Raw genomic sequence first — 20,430 nt, forward strand, 5'->3', positions numbered from 1 at the left:
CTAGATAGCTACTCATGTTTATTTATTGACACCTTACTTGTACTTGGGGCCTTGGTAAATAGTGGAAAATTGTTTACAAGACTTCATTACCAAGATTTTGGGGAACATATATTAATCTATAAATGGAAGACATTGGCCCACCTACAGCTTATGTTTAGACACAGAGTAAGTTCCTGGAAGAAGTAAAGAAGTTGAAATTTCATGTAGCTCTTAAATTATCCATTGTTAAAGAAATGAAAGGCTTGGGAAACCTGGGGGAAAGATCATATACACTTAATAAATGGTTGTTGATTAACTGATGTGAGGTGACTACTGAAAAGAACTAATTCTCCAAAAATAAAACAGAAGAAAGCTTTTAAATAATAATACTGAGCCCCAGTTGTCTAAGTACATCCACATCACCTAAAACCACTTACCTTTAAGCCATGAAAATATCACCAGGAGTTACAAATTCGATCTCAGTGACTTATCCTATTACCATGGAGAAAACCATCAAAAATCACCAGCATGACAAAAGTCTTGATAGGGTATAAAATGAAGTTGGAGTCGGCAACTGTGTCTCATGAAGACAAGATAAATTTTCAGCAGCATATGGTGAAAAAAAACCAGTGAACTGTCAGGAGGTCTAGGTCCTGCCTGGTTCTACCACCTAATAGTTTTGAGTGGATTGGATAGCAGTGGAGCTTCTTTATTTCTAGAGAAATGTTAGAATTCTTTTCTCTCTCAAGAAGGCAAAGTGACATATCTTTTTTCCTCGCCAGATGGTCCAATAGTGTGGGGAAATATCACCATCTAGTGGTGCAATAGGATACCGCTACCAAAGACTTCTAAAGCCAGAGGTCAGAAGGCCAATTCCATAAGGCAGATTGCCTTATAAGTTTCATAAGGTGATGGGCTTATTTATTTCTAAAGATGTGAAAATATGAGACATCTTTAAAAACAGTGGAAAGCCCTGAAAGGATAGAACACCCAAGAGTCAGTCACAGAATGTCAGTGTAACCTAAGCTGCCTTCAACCAACCCAAAGGAGAAGTATCATCAGGGAAGAAAAGAGGTAAACCAGATCCAGTGCCAGTCCAGAACCCTCTGCAACAGAACCCTTGGAGGGTGTGAGCTTCACTTTTCATGTGCAACTGGGTAATGTTCCTATAGCTAACAATCTCCCACCTCCTGGATCTCTCACTACCCTTGTATTAATCAATTAAGCAACTCTTACCTTCCATCGACCTCAATCCTATCCTACTCAACCCACTTCCACTTATATCCTACTCCATCCCCTCCTACCCCTTCCGCTGTGAACTCTGGAATTCCCTTAATTCAGGTTCCTTTTTTCTCACACTTCCTTCTATTGACTAGTTCTCACTGAATCCTGTCTCCCCCGACACTCCACCCATGGCCTCCTCTCTGGCAGCTTCTCTCACACCCTGCGTCTCCCTGACCACCCTGCATATACACGGATCCTAGAAGATTCAGAAAACTCTTTGCTTCCCAACGAAACTTCTACCCTCTCTCTTTGCTTCCATTACTCAGCTACCTCTCCTCCTTTAAAGTTCAATCACAATTTTCTTCCCAATTGAAATCATGGTGGCAACTGTACACTGGTCCCCGGCTCATTTTTCCTCCTTTGTCAAGATGCTCAGCATCACGCTCACATTCTTCTTCTCTTACATTAGGGGACTTCAACATTCACACTGTGACAGTCGCATTGATGATCCCATCCCCTCTACCTAACCTCCCAGTCCTTCAGCCTTCTTGAATCCTATGCCCTACTCCTCATGTACTGGATATCTCTACATTGTCCACAAGTATTCCACTTCTCTAATTAAGAAATGTGATATTCTTCTATCTAGCCACAAAGTCCTATCATTCCATTTGTCCCTATCCCTCACTCATCATTGTCCTCATTAAGGCCTTCAAGGTCCCCTTCAGGCCTTTTTCAGGACTCTATCTCTATTCTGAATTCATTTTCCTCACTTTCCAGTTTTGTAATTAGCCATTTCAACTCAAGCCAGCTAGGTGGCTCAGTGGATAGAGTTCTGGGCCTGGAGCCAAGAAAACCAGAGTTCAAATCCAACCTCAGACATTTAATAGCTGTGCAACCCTGGGCAAGTCACTTAACCTGTTTGCCTTAATCCCCTAGAAAAGGAAATGGCAAACCACTCCTTTGCCAAGAAAACACCATGGACATTATGGTTCATGGAGTCACAAAAGGTGGAACGCAACTGAACAACTGAACAATTTCAAGTCAACAATATCCTCTCAAATCCCTCACTCCTTTATCTTTCTTTTGTTCATCTTTCACCAAACCTCAGCCCTAGGTTATTCCATCCATCTACCTTTTCTACTCCTGGGAGATAAAGGAAGTCCACAACTGTGCTGACTTGGTACACTAAAATTTCATGTTATTCAACTTCAATTAGATCCTCATTCCAGTGGATGGAGAGCCCAGCCTCGGACACTTACTAGATGTGTGACCCTGGACAAGTCACTTAACATCTGTTTGTCTCAGTTTCCTCATATGTAAAATGGAGATAATTAGAGCACTTACCACCCAGGATTGTTTCAAAGATGAAACAAGATATTTGTAAAGCACTTAAGACAGTGCCTGGCACATAGTAAGTGCTATATAAGAGTTATCTGCTGCAGCTTTTATTCCTCACTAAATTATTTCCCATCTCATTCCTTATTTTAAACTTATTTTAAACCTTTTGGAGTCTGCTATAAATTCCTCCTCCCTCTCTCTCTCTCTGTCAGTTGAGGACCTTGCCTCTTACTTTAATGAGATAATTGAGATTATTCCGTGTGAATCCTCCCATCTCCCATTCTCTTCATCTGAAAACTGCTCAGCACTATCCCTTGTCATATCTCCACCCTGATAATGGAGTAGCCCTTTTCCTTCCCAAGGCTAACCTCTCTACATGTACACTTGATTCCATCCCCTCTCATCTTCTCCAAATTTCCCTGTCCTTAAAAATAAATTCTTACATTCTACCATCCCCATCAAGCTCTCATTCTGTATCTCCCTTCCCTTTCTCAGTCAAAATCCTTGAAAGAAAATTTGCCTTTCCTGATCTCCCCCACCGTTAATGCCCTCCACCCTTAATGGCCTTGTATTTATCCACTTCATATTTATGCAGTATATAATTATATATGTATTTGTTCCCCATTAGATTCTACACTCCTTGTGTTTGTTTTGTTCTTTGTACTTGCATCCCCAGCACCTAGCACTCTGCCTGGTGCACAGCAAGTACTTAATAAATGTGTGTTCATTGGTTAAAGATTAAAAAAAATCACATCCAGTCCTATTATTGATAAAAAAAAAAAAAGTTCCCTCTATAACATCCCCAACCAGTGCTGAGGCATTCTTGGCTTGAAGATGTTTTGTGAGAGGGTGTGCAATACCATCTGAAGCAGCCACTGAACCTCTGGATCACTCCGATGAGTAGGGAGACTTCCTTTACATTTGACTGAAAAAGGCCTGTCTATAATTTCCAAACAGTGTTCCTCTGTGGTCAAGTAATATAATCTCATGCCTTGTCCACTTGGTAGCCCTTCAATCCTGGAAGACATGGCCCCTTCAATTTCTTTCTTCTTTAGGCCAAACACCCCCAATCCTTTTGAGTGATCTTCACAGGGTATGAACTTGAAGACCTTGACTTTTCTAGTCATGCTCCTCTCATTGTTCTCTGGGTTATCAGTTTTGTTCTGGAAAGCATGACATCCATGCTGGGCTGATTTACCCTGAAGAATTTAAGTCATTGTGTTCTCCCTATGCTTTCTTTAAACCCTGTGAAGTCTGCTTTCCCAGTTCAACCCAGGGCAGAACTATGTTCTCAGAGCTGGCAAAGAATCAAGATCACGAATCAAGATACCCGCTATACCCAGCTGCCTATGCTGCCACAGACACTTCTTAAACTTTGTTTTTAATTGAATGCCTGACATGGTGCCTTGTACCTAGTAGGCATTTGATATATGTTGAATTGAAAATAATTGGATTAAGCTCCTTTCACTATTTCTAGCCTGTTCTTTTAAGCTAAGATAAAGAGTAAAATTAAGTTATAACCAGCATTTGAAAAGATTTTGACAAACTAGAACATAAAACAGGAGCCTAACAATATTCAGCTTAATAGAGATAAATGTAAAGTCTTACACTTGTGTCTAAAAAGTGAACTTCACAAGTACAAGATGAGTAATTATAGCTAGACAACAATTCATCTGAGAAGGGCTTTAGTAGATAGTAAGATTTACATGAGTAAACAGCTGCCCCAAAACCCTAAATTCTATGTGTAATTTTATCTATTTTTAAGAGAGATAGAGTGTTCAGGGTTAGGGATGTGACAGTCTCAGCGTACTATGCCCTAGTTAAACCATAACTGAGGTATTATATTTAGTCCAGACATCATGTTTTAGGAAGGACATAGCAAAGCCATTGAATACCCAAAGGAGTGGGGCAGCTAGGTGGTGCTATGGATAGAGTATCAGCCCTGAAGTCAGGAGGACCTGAGTTCAAATTCGGCCTCAGACACTTGACACTTACTAGCTGTGTGACCCTGGGCAAGTCACTTAACCCAATTGTCTAGCAAAAAATAAAGTAGAATATCCAAAAGGGGGCAACTAGGAAGGGATGATGAAGGGCATCAAGATCATGTCTAATAATAACATCTTTAGTAGCTATCACTTAACAAGTTTAAAACACCTTTGCAATATGAACAAACATTTCTTAAAATAAGAAATGTAAACAATTAACATTCTTATGAAGGATCCAAATTCCTAATCATAAAAGAAATGCACATGAAAGCAACCCTAAGGTTTCACCTCAGACCCAGTAAATTGGCAAAGATGACAACAAATGGGAATGACAACAAATGAAGGGGATGTAGAAAGATGGGTACATTAATTGTAGGTGGAGCTGTGAGTTAATGCAGCCATTATGGAAAGCAAGGAAAGTGATTAAAATGTTTCTACTCTTTGATTAGGAGATTCCATTGTTAAGCATAAACCCAAAAGAGGTCAATGACAAGACATCAAAATATTTATCTATGCCACAATGTTTACAGTAATGCATTCCTAATGCAAATATCATGTAGGCCACAGAATCACAGATTAGCAGCTGAGAGTGAGCTTAGAGATCCTCTAGTCCAACCCCTTATTTTACAGATGAGAAAACTGAGGCTCAGAGAAAGAAAAACACTTGCTCAAATTGTAGTTAATTAAGAAGTAGAACCAGGATTCACACCCTGGTCCTCTGGTTCCAAATCCTGAAAGCCTTTCCTGATCTCCCCTATTATTAATGATTACCTCAGACATTACAACCATTTTGCTTTACACCTGTCAAATTTACTTACAATTTAAAATTGTGTGTTATATTTGTATCTAATCTTCTCACAATACTATAAGATCTTTTGGAGAAGGAACTGTATCTTTAAATCTCCTCTACTTCCAGCAACTAACACAGTGTTCTACATTCTGTACAGGCTTAAAAATGCTTGTTGAATTAAATTGGATTTGGTTTCTTATTCATCATGGACCTTCAATTCCTACGGGTGATCCAGTCCCTTCCCCCATTGTTGGGAGGACTAAGGACTCATCTGAAACATCTATATACTGCCCTGCTTCCATCCTAAGCACATAAATAGATAAGAAGGTTTCTTCACAGATCCAATCTCAAGTATGACCATGAATTATATTTTAAGCTTGCTTTTTGACCCCATGAATCTTATAGGGTATAAATCTTGGGAAAAAGCCTGCTGAGAATTTTATAGCCCATGACAGGAAATGCCACCCATGTGCCAATCCCCACAAAACATTCATCTAAGGTGTTAGCACTTACATCAGAGGGAATGGCAGTAGCCTGAAACCAGAGACCCCCACAGGTCTGGAGGAACATGTTCTACCTGGAAAAGCTCCAAGAACCCATATTTCATCACGTTTGTTCCTCCACTCCCATCCACGATCAAGCACAAACCGAAACCCCGAATTTCATCACAATAAATTTGGCTTCTGATATGCACTTTTTATGAGATATCAGGGCTGTCTTTCATTTCTCTGCTGTGGCCATAAAGTCACCTCCTTAGAGAATATCTACTGCTAAGTGATTGGGAAAACAACACACTCTTGAGCTGCCAATTCACTAGCACAGTGCTTTGCACATAATAAGCATTTAATAAATATTTGTTAAGCATCAATGAGGGTGAGTCACATTTTGAAAGAAACAAGAGGACCATCCCAGAGAGTAGCAGAAGCTGCTAAGAAACAGTTGTCTACAAAATATCCATCATTTGCCAACAGCTTACATGGCTCTGGCTCTTCTTAAGAGAGTATTTCTTACCTTGCATTTAACAGCTGATGAAGCTCCAAAACACTAGCTCTGTTTATCAGGAGATACTGTGCTTCGTTTACCAAAGAAAGGGATGCTGTTGTGGCATGAGGTGGATCTAAAAAGAAATAATTCAGCATTTTAATGTCATAGTTAGAAGCAAAAATATGCTATGTCTTGTTTAGCTAAATACAGTCATTCCCACAAGGTCTGCTTTAAAGATTTTTGAAAAAAGTAAAGAAGCATTCGGATAGAAAAAAGTTGGGAGGCCTAGTCATAATGATCCTATGAAAATTCCCCTTAAAATGAATGAAACTCATAAATTGAAGGGCAAAACAATTATGATGATAAAATAATATGATTTTGTCATTAAAAGTATGTCCAAAATATTAACAATCAATGCAATACTATGCTGAAATTTTGCCGCAAAATAAAATCTTCCCAAGGGGAAAATAAACCACAGAACCAGAAATTCCAACCATCTCCTCTCTGTGTTTCACATTGTGTTCTCACCACAGAAGTAACAGCATCTTAGGGCTGGTCTTACATCAACTTAACCCTCAACTTTGTAATCATGGTGATTCTTTACTTCCCCCTCCACCACTTTTCCAATCAGTTGAATTTGCTGGTCTCCTTCCAAATACCTTTGTCCAGTCACACTCACTTTGTGTGACCCCTTATAAAGCTTACACTTAGTTTGAATACCCCTTATGAAGCTCACAAAAGGAAGACTCAACATTTCTAAACTTGCTTTGCAATGGAGGGTTATGCTAATGTGTTTTGGGATAGGTGAGTTTCTGGCTAATAATAACAATAATTCACACTTACATAGCACTTGGAGATTTATGAACTGCTTTCCTCCATGAGGGATATTGGTGCATATGCTGTTATCCCCATTTTTTCAAGCTGGCTTGGAGACATTAAATGATTTGCTTGAGATGCCACAGGTAGTGAGTATCAGAGGCCAGGATTCAAATCCAAGAAGCTCCTTTCATTAACATACATGAGGCTGTGAACATGGTGCAGTGGAAAGAGCTCCTGCACTGGAGTCAGAAGGACTTGAGTTCAAATCCAGCCTCAGACACTTACTAGTTGTGTGACACCCCCCCCAGACAAGTCACTTAATCCTGTTTGTCTCAGTGTTCTCATCTGTAAAATGAGCTGGAGAATAAAATGGTGAACCACTCCAGTGTCTTTGCCAAGAAAACCCCAAATGGGGTCACAGAAGAGTCAGACATGACTGAAACAACACAACAAGAACAAAAATAAATCATCTGCAGATTATTTAGATCACACTGCAGTCACTTCCGTTTGCAGAGCAGTCTGGTATAGAGCTAGGGGCTTCGTGGGTGTCCTTGACTTATCAAAACAGGCTTCATTATAACCACAAAAGGCTGACCATCACTGGGCATTGGCTGGTTGCCATGGTTCAGCTGTGGTCCACGTAGAGAAGCTGCAAAGAGCAGTTGGGAGCAGACAGTTGTAAGATGGTAGGCATGAATTAGTGTCACATGACTCCCAAATTCAGAAACTTTATGACACCCTAAAGTGAACTGGGGGCTTGATTTATGAATGCCTTAAGATCAGTTGTATAGTCAACCAAGTTTCAGTTACGTAAGTATGTTTGTATAGAAATATATTATATTTCTTCATAGTAGTGTAGGAGGAGGAGGAGGAGTAGTAGTAGTAGGATGATAGAGCTAGAGGTAGGAGGAACGTTGGACTCATCTAGTCCAACAACCCTCCTTTTGTTGCTGTTCAGTAGTTTCAGTCGTGTCTGACTCTGTGACTCTTCTTTGGGTTTTTCTTGGCAAAGATACTGGAGGGGTTTGCCATTTACTTCTCCAGCTCATTTTATGTTTGAGGAAACTGAGGCAAACAAGGTCAAGTGACTTACCCAGGATCACACAGCTAGTAAGTGTCTGAGACCAGATTTGAACTCAGGATGAGTCTTCCTGACTCCAGGCCCAGCACTTTATCCACCACATCACCTAGCTGCCTTAACCCTCCTTTTACAAATAAAGAAATGATGGTCCAGAAATTAAACAACTTCTCTTACATTACATGGGTAGCAAAAGGGCAAAGCCAGGATTTGAACTTGGGTCCTGTAACTTCCAATTCATGGTTATATCCAATGCACCACAATGCTTCCCCTGTAAGTCTATGCTTCATCATAATGTGGAAGATACCTTGGGTTCTGGAATACTGTACCAACAGAGCTATAGCTCTGGCAGCTGGAAATGCTTTAAATATGGCCTGAAGACAAAAGGAAGTTGTAGTTGAAAAGAAGGTGATTTACAGGTCCTCCTTGAAGAGGCAGATAAAAGAGTTGGTACAGTTGTTCTCATCAGGAATCAAAACACAAAAATAAAGATTTCATGGGAAATTTGATCCTTCTGTCTTACAGTGCTCATGAAAAGTAATTGCCAAAAAGAAAATGACTATAAAAAATAAACTTATGCAATAGCATCTTTTGGAGAAGATGAAAAAGTAGAGAAATTCTAAGATCCTGATAGTATCCAACTAAATCAACACAATGAATACACACTTGGTGTGAAGTCACTCTGTGATTTCAGTGCAAAGTTGGGAATAAGAGAAAAACAGCAAAGAATATGCCAGAAAACATAGACTCAAAGATCTAGAATTGGAAAAGAGCTCAGACCCATCTGATTCCACTCCCTCATTTTATATATGAAGAAACCAAGGCCCAGAAAGGTTAAATGACTTACCTATTGTCCCACAGTTAGTAAGTATCAGAATCAGCATATGAATCTAAATTCTCTGACTCCAGAGCCAATATTCTTCAAGGAAACAAATGGTTACCAATGTAAGAATAATTTCTAAATTATTGTTTATTATTTATAAACCATAAATTGATATATAATAATAATTATTAATTGTTAATTACTCATTAGTTCTTGGTGTATAGCCAGGCCACCAATTTGTAGGAGCAAAGATCAATTTCAAATTATACAATTAAATAAAAATCATAGGATAGGTCATTTTATTAAGACAACCCCTCATCTGTAAAATGAGAGAATTGGCCTCAATGGTGCCTCTAAGATCCCATCCACCTCTAAATCCATCATCTTGTGATCCTTGCTTAGAGAGCTATGGCAAAGAGTGGTTGCTTGTTTCGAATGTGAATTTAATGAATTCTTAAGGAAGAGGATAGCAAAAGGGTATGAGCTATACTACTTCATTAAGCATCAAGAAGCAAGAGGGGAAAAAAGCAAGTTTATAAAAAGCTTGCACTTACAGATAAAACTGGAAAGAGAGTAACAGAGAAAAATGGAAAATATATGCTAAGATTTATATAACAAATTATTTTCTTTATCAATGACCCCATTTCAATGACCAACATAGCCCTAGCATGCTACATGAAGAAGCAGCAGAAATGATACTAAAGAAAGAAAAAGGTAGAAATAGCAAGGACTATATCAAATATAGACAGAGAAGGTCTACATTGAAGGTAATATGATTTTGAGGGACTGAAATTCAAGATATACTAAAGAAGGAAATTAAAGCATAGATTTTATTAATACGACCCAAAAAGTAACAGATAAAATACTGATAACTGACTCATGTGACTACTTTTTGATTTCTCCACAATCTTCATAAGACATCCTCATTTATATCAAAGGCATCCTTCATGAAAACATAAGAGGAGGAAAGAAGCAAGTTTTTGCAAATACTATTCTACAGGGTATCACATCTTTACAGTCACATAATTGACATAAGGTATAAACAATAAAAGATGCTTCTAGATTTACTGTTGATTAACTACAAAAAAGTATTCAATTCTGTGGAATAAAATGCTGCCTCATCTCCCATGTTCTCAACCAACAAGGTGTCTCTATAGGTAAAATCATATAAGACTCCTTGAAAAATGTCACAACAAGCTTGTTTGATGACCACACACACACACATTAATGCCAAGTGAATCATAAAACAAGAAGATATGGTTTTCACAGATGTTTTCCACTTTTATCAAGAACATCCGGTGCAAAGAGCAAATCTGAAGATGAAGTCCCTCTTAATGTTCCCACTTGTGCATTGTACTATTTTCATCCATTTCGGGGGCAGCTAGGTGGTGCAGTGCATAGAGTACCAGCCTTGAAGTCAGGAAGACCTGAGTTCAAATCTGACCTCAGACCAAACACTTGACACTTACTAGCTGTGTGACCCTGGGCAAGTCACTTAACCCCAATTGCCTAAAAGAAAACAACAACAACAAACAAAAAAAAACTATTTTCATCCATTTCATTCAGTCCCAGATCATTATAGAACTTCCATAATGACTCAAAAGATGGCTCAATTATAGATAAAGAGGGGGGAAATGAAAATTGTAGATGAAGACGAAAATTATCTATTGTCCTGATTGTGAAATGTAACTAGATGAACAACCTTTACAACTAGTCTAACAGCACATGTATCTCATGACAGTCACTAAGAGAGGACAATTAAGTGGGCCCCAGATTGATTATGAGGAGAATGGCCTGGCTTGTCTTTGGAAAATCTCATCATGCCTTTAATAGCCTAAAGACAATCCAGCCTGCTTTTCTCCTACTGTTCAGTCCTGGATCCAACTTATTGTCCATCCTCAGCGTATTTCTCCAAGGTATGTGGACTAATGGACCATCTCCACAAGTTGTCCACATCACTGCAAATCACAGTCTGGACAACAGGCAATCTTCATCAAATGAGTTTAATCAAATGAAATGGTAATCATGAAGTATTTAGCACAGTGCCTGGCACATAGTAAATGCTATAAAAATGTTAGTTGTTATTATTAATCCACCTTTTTTCCCAGTAGACCAACCTCTTTAAAGTGATTATGCACATATGTTAGGAGGATTTGCACTGTTCTACACAGTCAATACAGCATCTCCTACCAAGAACATTTGGAAGACCTCACCACCTAGAGGGACTCTCTTCTCAACTTGGGCTCTGCCCTTGATTTTTTCCTCCATGACAGTAGCAAACATCTTGGAGTTTCCTTGCTTGATATTAACAGTCAGATGATTGAACAAAGTTGTCTCTGTGACCTCTGTCAGAGAATCATTTATAATACTGACATATGCATGAGAGATCTATTATTGGACAAGAGTCTTTAAGGTGGCATTTGGTTTTACAAAATCAGTCTTTTTTTTTTACACTTAAACACAGTGGCATCTTTTCATCTCTATGTCTTTCAGTCAGTTGTGTAATGGTAAAGATGTGATTTGCTATGGAATATGGCTTTCCAAGGCTTGACTATTTTACAAGGCCTCAATATATGTGTAGATTATTCTCATTGACATTTATATAAATTGGAAAGTGAGCTAAGAACTGGAAGTGATTCATGTTCTTTCAGTTGCTTCCTTGGGGCCGATAAAGAGTTGATACTTTTAGTATCTTGCCTTCCTTTAGATACCACGATGCCTTCTTAATTATGTTGGCTCTAGAACAGACCTCTTCTGCCTAGCAATTTTTCCCCATCTTTGTTTTCCTGTCTTCTGTCATTTCCATTTTCTCCACAAACAGGTCTAGAGCTGCGAGTTTGAGTCCAAATGGGATGGTTCTACTATCCTTGGTGGCGAAAAGAATTTTGTAGAAAAATATTTGCATTTCCATTTTTCACGTTTGTTCCCCTCCTTCCCTTTTCATCCTTAAATTCCTTCCAATTGACTTTGCTTATTTGGGTCTTGTGCCAAGCTTTATTTAAACTTGTTTTTTCTTTCATTGTTTCTTACTGTTTTATGAGGTGATTCTGCTCATAATTTTCTATTATACTTCTCCATAAAATTTTACAAATGAGTTTATATTTTAAACTGGGGTTGCCCTGGGCTATTCTATTTCTGTACTTTAAGAAGAACAAATATTTACTAACTAATGAGTCTTTTATGCTTTTCTTTTAAGTTCTTGTTATAGCAATTGATTTAAATCAGTTAAACTATTACATAAAATTGCTATCACCCCTGTCAATGTACTTTCCTATAACCATTTTCCACTTTAGATATCAAGAACCTGTTTGAATATGTCAGACTGGAGTTGTTTCAATTGTATGCCATAGCCTTTTCTCATTATCCTTTTTCTGCTAGTTTTACATCTGTTTTAATATTTGCCCTAAAAAGCTGATGGTTTCACCATACACATCACTATCACAGCAGCACAAAGTCATTTCCTGTACGTCAAAATACTTTCAGTTTCTTTTGTGATTATTACTTGGTGTTCACTGTATCTAGGACTTGCCAATCAATTCTCTAAGAAAATGCTGATAATTTATAGACAAAATTTCTGTGTAGTCTACAAACCTAGGTCCTACTCCTGATCATATTTTTGCCATTTCTGCATGAGTTACCAACTATCATAGCCTATGTTAATGCAATTTTTGAGGGTCTTCGAATGATTTCTTTGTAGAATTTGTCTACCTCAGCAACAGATGTTGGTAGATAAGCTACAATTATTTTCAAGGTGGTCTTTTTGCAAATAATGACCATAAGTCCTAAAATTCAACATAATCACAGGCCTCCATGAAATGACTTTTTTTTTCCTTTTGGATCCATTATAAAAAAACAATTTTTTTAGTATCTTTTGTAAAAATAAATATTAAGAAAGCATAATGTTTGACACCATTATTAGCAAATTGAATGAATGCATAAATGGAATTTCTTAATAAGCCAGCATTCTGGGTAAGATTAGACTTTTGGGCATTTAGTTATTGTAAATCAATGTACCAGAGCCTGATGCTCCATTGTATACTGATACTTATGTCAACACTTAAAGAAGCCATGATGTCATGACTATGCCTTTCTTTCTACCAATTAAGATTGAAACACTTCTGTGCTTTAGTAGATGGTCCTCATGAATTACAAAAGCTAAAAAAATCTGTCACCTGCTGCCATGTTTCTGGCAGTAATTCTCTTGAAACATAAGTAGGCTAGTGCTCAACTGATGAACACACAAGACAGCCCATCTCTAAGGCCATCCTTCCTGGTCTCTTAAGTCTCTAAGAACCAAGGTCACTTCCACATCACATTGAAGCACAGGAGGAGGACTTTAGGGTAAAAAGGTCACTGTACAAGGAATAATGCCTTATACTTAAATGATAGTTTTATTTTTAAAAAGGCTTCCCTTATACTGTCTCCTTTGAACCTCCAAACACTACTCATATACAGATGAAAAAACTGAAACTACAACACAGTAAGATTAAGCTATTTGCCAACGGGAAGAAGCAAGATTAGAACTGATGTCTTCTGACAGTAGCCTATATGCTTGATAATTTATCAGGTGCATTACATCAAAAACTTCTGTAAGCTTCATGCAAGTCTGACACCTGAACCTTTGAAGAAAGGGGTTGAGGTCAACCCTTGAAACCCTCTCAAATAGCCTATCTACCATTACACATCCACTAACCAATAATACATCACCTTGTCTGGAATAGGGTTGGTAATTTCTCCTTTCTTTTTTCTTTTCTTTTCTTTCTTTCTTTCTTTTTTTTTTTTTTTTTGCAATTGGGGTTAAGTGACTTGCCCAGGGTCACACAGCTAGTGTCAAGTGTCTTGGTCTGAGGCCAGATTTGAAGTCAGCTCTTCTATCCACTGCACCACCTAGCTGCCCCTAATTTCTCCTTTCTAATGTGAAAGATGGAACAGTCTCAGTTTTATGCATAAGAATATGTTTTCCCATAAATTAAGTCCACATGTAATACTGATGTTCACAAGGGCCAACATACTAGATAAGCCTAGATTCCAATTTTCCAAGCACCAGGTTAAATAGATTTACCTTTTCTATGTTTCTTATTTGCACTTCTTTTGAAATTTGAACTCTGTTTCATCAAACGACAATGATGACCAAAAAATTTTGACAACCATTCTGAAATTTTTTCCCCACAATCATACATATTTACCCTAAAAAGAAAAAGACACAGAGACTGTTAGTCTTTCTTTAAGCAATAATGTATAATCGCTCCCAATTTTCTTTTAATTTTCAAATCCAAGGACAATAAAATCTTGTTTAAGCAGCGCTCAGGTTAAGTGGAATCTCTAAGTAATACTCAAAAGCAAATGAGGTGGTGAGGAGGGGAAAGAATGAAGGTTTTTAAAGGCGGAGAGAATTGACAATTTTGATAAGATACTTAAAAGCTGCTGCCTGTGTGAACCCTGCAAGGAGAGAATAAAGCTTTAGAAATCATTTTGAAGAGCATTATATATGTAATTACAACCATCAAGAACCACAAAGCTTAGAATTTCACACTTTATAAGACTTACAGCCTTGCTATTTGAAAAAGCCCTAAGGTCATAGTTTTGACTTGTTTCTTGATCTGGTTTGTTTTGGTTTTTTTCCTTGAGGAGGGAAGGGAGAGAAGAGGAGATACAAGGAAGTCTCTGACAAGTAGGTAAACATTGCCAGATTTTGTTATACAATGTGCTAAATGTGATTTGGGAGGTACAAACACAGGTGTTCTTAAAATCCTCTTTACCTCTTTTTCTACTAAGGAAAAAAATAATACCTAACATCTTTCTCTGGAAAGGTGAGGCAAACACAAGATCTCATTATGTAGCTTTCCCTTTCTTGAGGGCTTTTAGGAGATTGCCCATAAAAGCCGTTTTTGTCACAAGTACAGAATAACACCAAACTAACTGGATTTTTTTTTTTACACAGAACATCCTACCCCTTTCCTATCCATGTGGTGATCTGAGGTGTTACTAAACAACTTCTGAAAATATTCAGTCCAATAATTTCTCAGTCTGTGAAGCACACAGAACCACAATTATTAAAATACAGACACATAAAATGAAGAAATTTTTTAAATGTTCAATTATATTCCAACATTCAATGGCTCTGTATGCTCCTTGATGGGGGGTGTTGCTCCCAGTGGTATAAATCTTAATCCATCCATGTCCTGCCCTTGTCCTCCTAGGAATACTACAAAGGATTTGCCCAGCCCTGCATGATGGAGACATTTCTGTAGAGTGACCAACAATCCACAAGTAACAGGGCTGCACTTGGGATGCCTATCTATTATCCTCTCCTTTTCCAATCATACATTTCCTACAAGATATCTTTTATGCTATTTTCCAGCTCACAAGTAATCTTTAGTAATATGAATAAGCAGGTTCAGCCTACTTACACTCACCATCCAGCTATCAACTAAGCCTAAATTACCCATGATTTCAACTCCTCAGAGATTGTAGTATATGTCATTTGTAGCCATTTGGTATCATTGGGAGATTACTGGTATTAAAAAGATGGCTTGCAGAGCAATAGCTTGTGATCAATAAACTTGCAGATCAATTTCCCCAAAGCAATCTAGTCTGAATTCTTCCAGTCCCTTATGTATTTGCAGTATTTGTCTAAGAGGTGTGTGTGTATATACCTATATGTGTGTATATAACGTATACATGTATGTGTGTATAAGTACATACATACATATATAGAGACAGACTCTGAATGGGCTGCCCATCCAACTATATTTAACAATCATTTATTTATATATTATTACCATATAAATACTGAAGCATATACAAGAATTATACAGAGTAGACAGAAGGTAAGGTGCAATCAGCTCCTATAGAATGCAGGAGCTGGGTCTTAAAGAAAGTCAGGGAAACTAAGAGATGAAGATGAGAGAGAAAGCTCCAAGGTGCCAAGCATGGGTTACAGCCAGTGTAAAGGTACAGAGAAAGAAATGAAGTGTCATGTTTGAGGAACAACTAGCAAGCCAGTTTAGGAAGATCACAGAATGTATGGAGGGGACAAAGTATGAGACCAGAAATATAGGCAAGGGACAGATTATAAAGAGCTTTAAGTGCCCAACAAAGGACTCTATATTTCATCCTGGAGGTAATACATAGCAACTGGAGTTTATTGATCAAGGAATGACATGGACAAATCTACACTTTGGGAAAAATCACTTGAGATAGGGAGACCAATTAGAAAATTAATGCAATAATCTAATTAAGAGGTGATGAAGGCTTGAACTAGGGTTGTGGCTGTGAGAGTGGAAAAAAGGGGTTGGATATGAAAGATGTTGTAAAGGTAGAAACAAGATTTGGCGATGGATTAGATATGTAGGTCAAGGGACAGCCAGGAGTGGAGGATGACATCAACTTTGCAAACTTGAGTGGCTAGGAAGATGGTGATGCCCTTCCCAATAACAGGGAAGTTCAGAAGGGAGAGATCTAGAGAAAAGATGAATTCTGTTTTGGACATGTAGAGTTAGAGATACCAATTAGGCATCCAGTTTGTTGAAAAAGCTTTTAATGATTGGAGACTGGAGCTCAGGAGAGAAACTCGCCTGGACAAGAAATATTCTTACATCCATTTGTATTTTCCTTTGTGGTCCAATCTCACTTCAGTGGTTGTAAATGTCCAAAGAAAAAGGAAAAGGATCTATATGTGCAAAAATATTTATAACAGCTCTTTCTGTGGTGACAAAGAATTGGAAAGTGAGAGAATGCTCATCACTTAGGGAAAGACTGAACAAATTATGGTGTGTGAATGTAAGATTAAATACTATTATTTGGGGGAGGTTGTTTGTTTTTTGGCTAGGTAATGGGGTTAAGTGACTTGCCCAGGGTCACATAGTGTTATGTGTCTGAGGCCGCATTTGAACTCAGGTCCTCCTGAATCCAGGGCCTGTCCTTTATCCACTGTATCACCTAGCTGCCCAATATTATTATTTTGTAACAAAGATGAAGGGATAGTATCAGAGAAAACTGGGAAGAGTTGTATGATACAAAGCAGAATGAAGTGAGTAGAGCCAGAAGAATAATTTATACAATTACCATATATAACAATTAATTATAACTATCATAATTATAATTATAAAAAACAGCTCTGGAACACTGGAATTCTGATCAACATAATGACTAGCCATAGTTTCAGAGAACTGATGATGAAATATGCTACCCACCTTCTGACAGAGAGGTAATGGACTTCAGGGAGCAGATTGAGACCTTTTTTTGGATATGACTAATGTAGGAATTTGTTTTGTGCGTGTTTATAATAGCAGTTTGTTTTTCTTGCTTTCTTGAAGGGAAGGATTTAAGGGAGATGAGAGGGAGAAAATTCATAACTTCGTGAAAATGAGATAAAACTGAATTTTAAAAAATAGTTGTAGATCTCATTGAGGAGACTTTATTCTATTTCAGAGTTTGATGCCATAAATACAATGTCATCAAGAATGGCACAGTGGAAAGAGCCCTGAATTTAGAGTCAGAGGATCTGGATTTGAATCCTCCTTTAGCCAGTTATTATCACCCATGAGACCTTGGGCAAATCATTTCACATCTCTGGGCCTCAGTTCTTTCATCTACAAAATAAGAGAGTTGCTCCAGATGATCTGAAAGGTCCCTTCCAAAGCTAAAATTTATGATCCTACAATCAGATGTTATTTGAGGAGGGAATTGGAAGTTCCTTCAAGCTCTAAAAATATGATTCTATGATCCCCAAAAGGAATATCAGGAAGGCCTCATTATCTATGGAAATTTCTCTTTGATTTGGACTCTACAGAGTGCATTATGATGATGTCTTTGGGGGCAGGGATGGTTACATATCCCCTTGTTTTATTCCTCTTTTGATGCTAATGATCAAAGGGTCGCTGAACAAAGTGACCTCTGTAGTTGTATCTATCAAAGAACCTTGTATGATTATAGCATGTGCATGGAACATAGTGTGTTAGGGAAGAATCCTTAAGGCTGCATTGTGTTCTGCTGAAGAAAAAACCCTTTTGTAATCTACAAATAAACACCTTTTAGTAAATTTTGTATCCATGAAGATATGGTCTGCTGGGGAACATAATTCGTAAAAGCCTATCTATTCCTTCCTCATATTCTCATCAAGGCTCATATTCTTTAGATCACTGTCATAAATATTCTACAGACCTAAGAAGGTAAGTGTTGCTGTTATTGTATCCTCATTATCTTTTTTCCTTTTCTTTTTTTTTTCTAAGAATTGATTTTTGCCCCCAAACATTTAGCATCGTTTCCTCTTTGGGATATCTTAAAAATCAGAATTAAATTTGTTACATATTCTTCTTTTCTAGAAATTTACTTTGATGTTTTCCCTTTATATTATCATACCAGATGCCTTTTTTTTAGCCTTGTATACTTGCCTGTTGATCCATCTCATAGATATAAGAAACCCTCAATTCCTCTAGTACTGAAAGAAAAAAGCTCTGAGTAAAATGTTAACATATATGTTGTTGCTTAGTCAATCAGTCGTGTCCAACCCCTTGTGACTCCATTTGGGATTTTCTTGACAAAGATACTGAAGTGGTTTGCCATTTCCTTGAACAGCTCATTTTATAGATGAAGAAAATGAGGCAAACAAGGTTAAGTGAATTGCCCAGGGTTACATATCCAAAACTACTGAAGTGAAATTGGATCACAAAGGAAAATACAAATGGATGCAAGAATACCTCTTGTCCAGGGGAGTTTCTCTCCGGTGGTCATATTTGAACTCAGGTGTTCCTGACTCCAGGCCCAGAGCTCTATTGTGCCACCTAGCTGCTGTTAACCTATTTATTGCATCTACATAGCACATTTTAAAGCATATTATCTGGCTCAAAAGAGTTAAGTCATGTACTCAGGCCATAGACAATGGCACTATTGTTCTTTTTATTATTTTCTGCCTGATCCAAGAAGCCTCAGGTTCTGACACCCAAGAAGTAATGCCCATACAGATAATAAACATCTGCACGGAAGTGTTGGAACCCTTGAATCTGGGAATGTACAGATACGAATGTCTAACACACCCCAACCCAAGGCTGTAGGAAGAGTCAGATACTATCCCCTTTCTTTTTCCCATTTTTCAAATCCCCCCTCAACAGTTTAAATATTCAAACAAGCTAAAATATAAATCTGGGAATAATTAAATTAAAACGCTAAAAAGCACAAAGCAAGATTGATAAGTTAGAAAACTGGGTAGGATTCTCTAGTCTACATGAGCAGCTGAGGTTTCTCCTGTGCATAGGAAAGGCCAGAAATCTTACTATGTTGCTTTCTTCATGTACCTACAATCCAGATGTTAGTAGTGGAGACCTTGCAGAGAGACAGAGAGACCTTACAAATCTTTTTTTATTATTTTATTTTTAATCTACGAATAAAAAAAGCATTTCCATAACACAGTATAATAAAAAAAATTGATCCTGTGGAACATTCACCCACCTAGAAATGCCTAAAGTCTCAATAAGAAGTCACACTCCTGTACCATGAGACTAAATGACAGGTGATGACACCTCAAATTTTCATCTCAATAAATTTAGCTTCAGATGAATGTTTGTACAAGAGTTATCTTTTAACCTTTCTGGATTGGCCACTAACCACAGAATTGCTCATTTGCTGGTAAATGTTAGCAAAAACAATAAATTCATTAAATACTATAGTTTAAACACTATAAATAATTTACCACTACCATTTAAAAAAAAAACCTTTTGCCCAATATCTACCATACACCACTAGGATATCTACATGCTTATAATGTACTTAGAAATCAAGATCAGAGATTCACATTGTAAAATGCTTACCTGTCTGCACAGACTTTGCTCTGACAAATCTGATACTCTTCACTATTTTCATCTAGAGGCACATCTATAGGTTCCATCCCTACATGAATAAAGATTAAAGACAATTATTATATCCAAAAAATATAACTGAGCAATTGTAAATTAGTTGAACTAAAAATTGCTTGTATAAAGGATATATGTGGACCTTGGTGATCTTTTTTGCCATAAAGAGATTTTTGTTCACTTTTTGTTCAACAGATTCTCTGACACCACAGCCAGCGCTCTTTTTATTACACCAAGCTGCAGATGTACACACCTGCCCTGGTTCGAAGTCACACTTGCTGTATCCACACATGAATCATGAGCCTCAGTTTCCTTATTTACAATACAAGGATAATAATATTTAGATTCCCTACTTCAATGAGCTATTGTTAAGAAAGTTTGTAAACCTTAAGGTTTTTATGGAGACAGAGCCTAGAACTGTGATTTCATTAGTGTAACAACCTCCTAGGTGAGGAAATTCCTTCTACCAGTGTAAGTCAGCTCCTTCTCTGCAATTAAGACCCTATAGCACTAAGAACTTAAATGACTTATCCAAAACCAGTATGCTGGTTTAGACTTGA

The 20,430-nt window shown here is 37.6% G+C and overlaps 1 protein-coding gene across 1 annotated transcript in view; it reads right to left on the reverse strand.

Annotated features, from left to right (window-relative positions):
• MOCOS (molybdenum cofactor sulfurase) overlaps positions 1–20,430 on the reverse strand; it is an 87,048-nt gene that overhangs the window by 29,631 nt on the left and 36,987 nt on the right. The window contains 3 exon segments of the mRNA XM_020985697.2: positions 6,328–6,433; positions 14,083–14,207; positions 19,829–19,907. Of these exon segments, the coding sequence (XP_020841356.1) occupies positions 6,328–6,433; positions 14,083–14,207; positions 19,829–19,907 (310 nt within the window).

The sequence above is a fragment of the Phascolarctos cinereus genome, unplaced genomic scaffold, assembly GCF_003287225.1.
Source record: "Phascolarctos cinereus isolate Bilbo 61053 unplaced genomic scaffold, phaCin_HiC Scaffold_4;HRSCAF=312, whole genome shotgun sequence".
Taxonomy (NCBI): Eukaryota; Metazoa; Chordata; class Mammalia; order Diprotodontia; family Phascolarctidae; genus Phascolarctos; species Phascolarctos cinereus.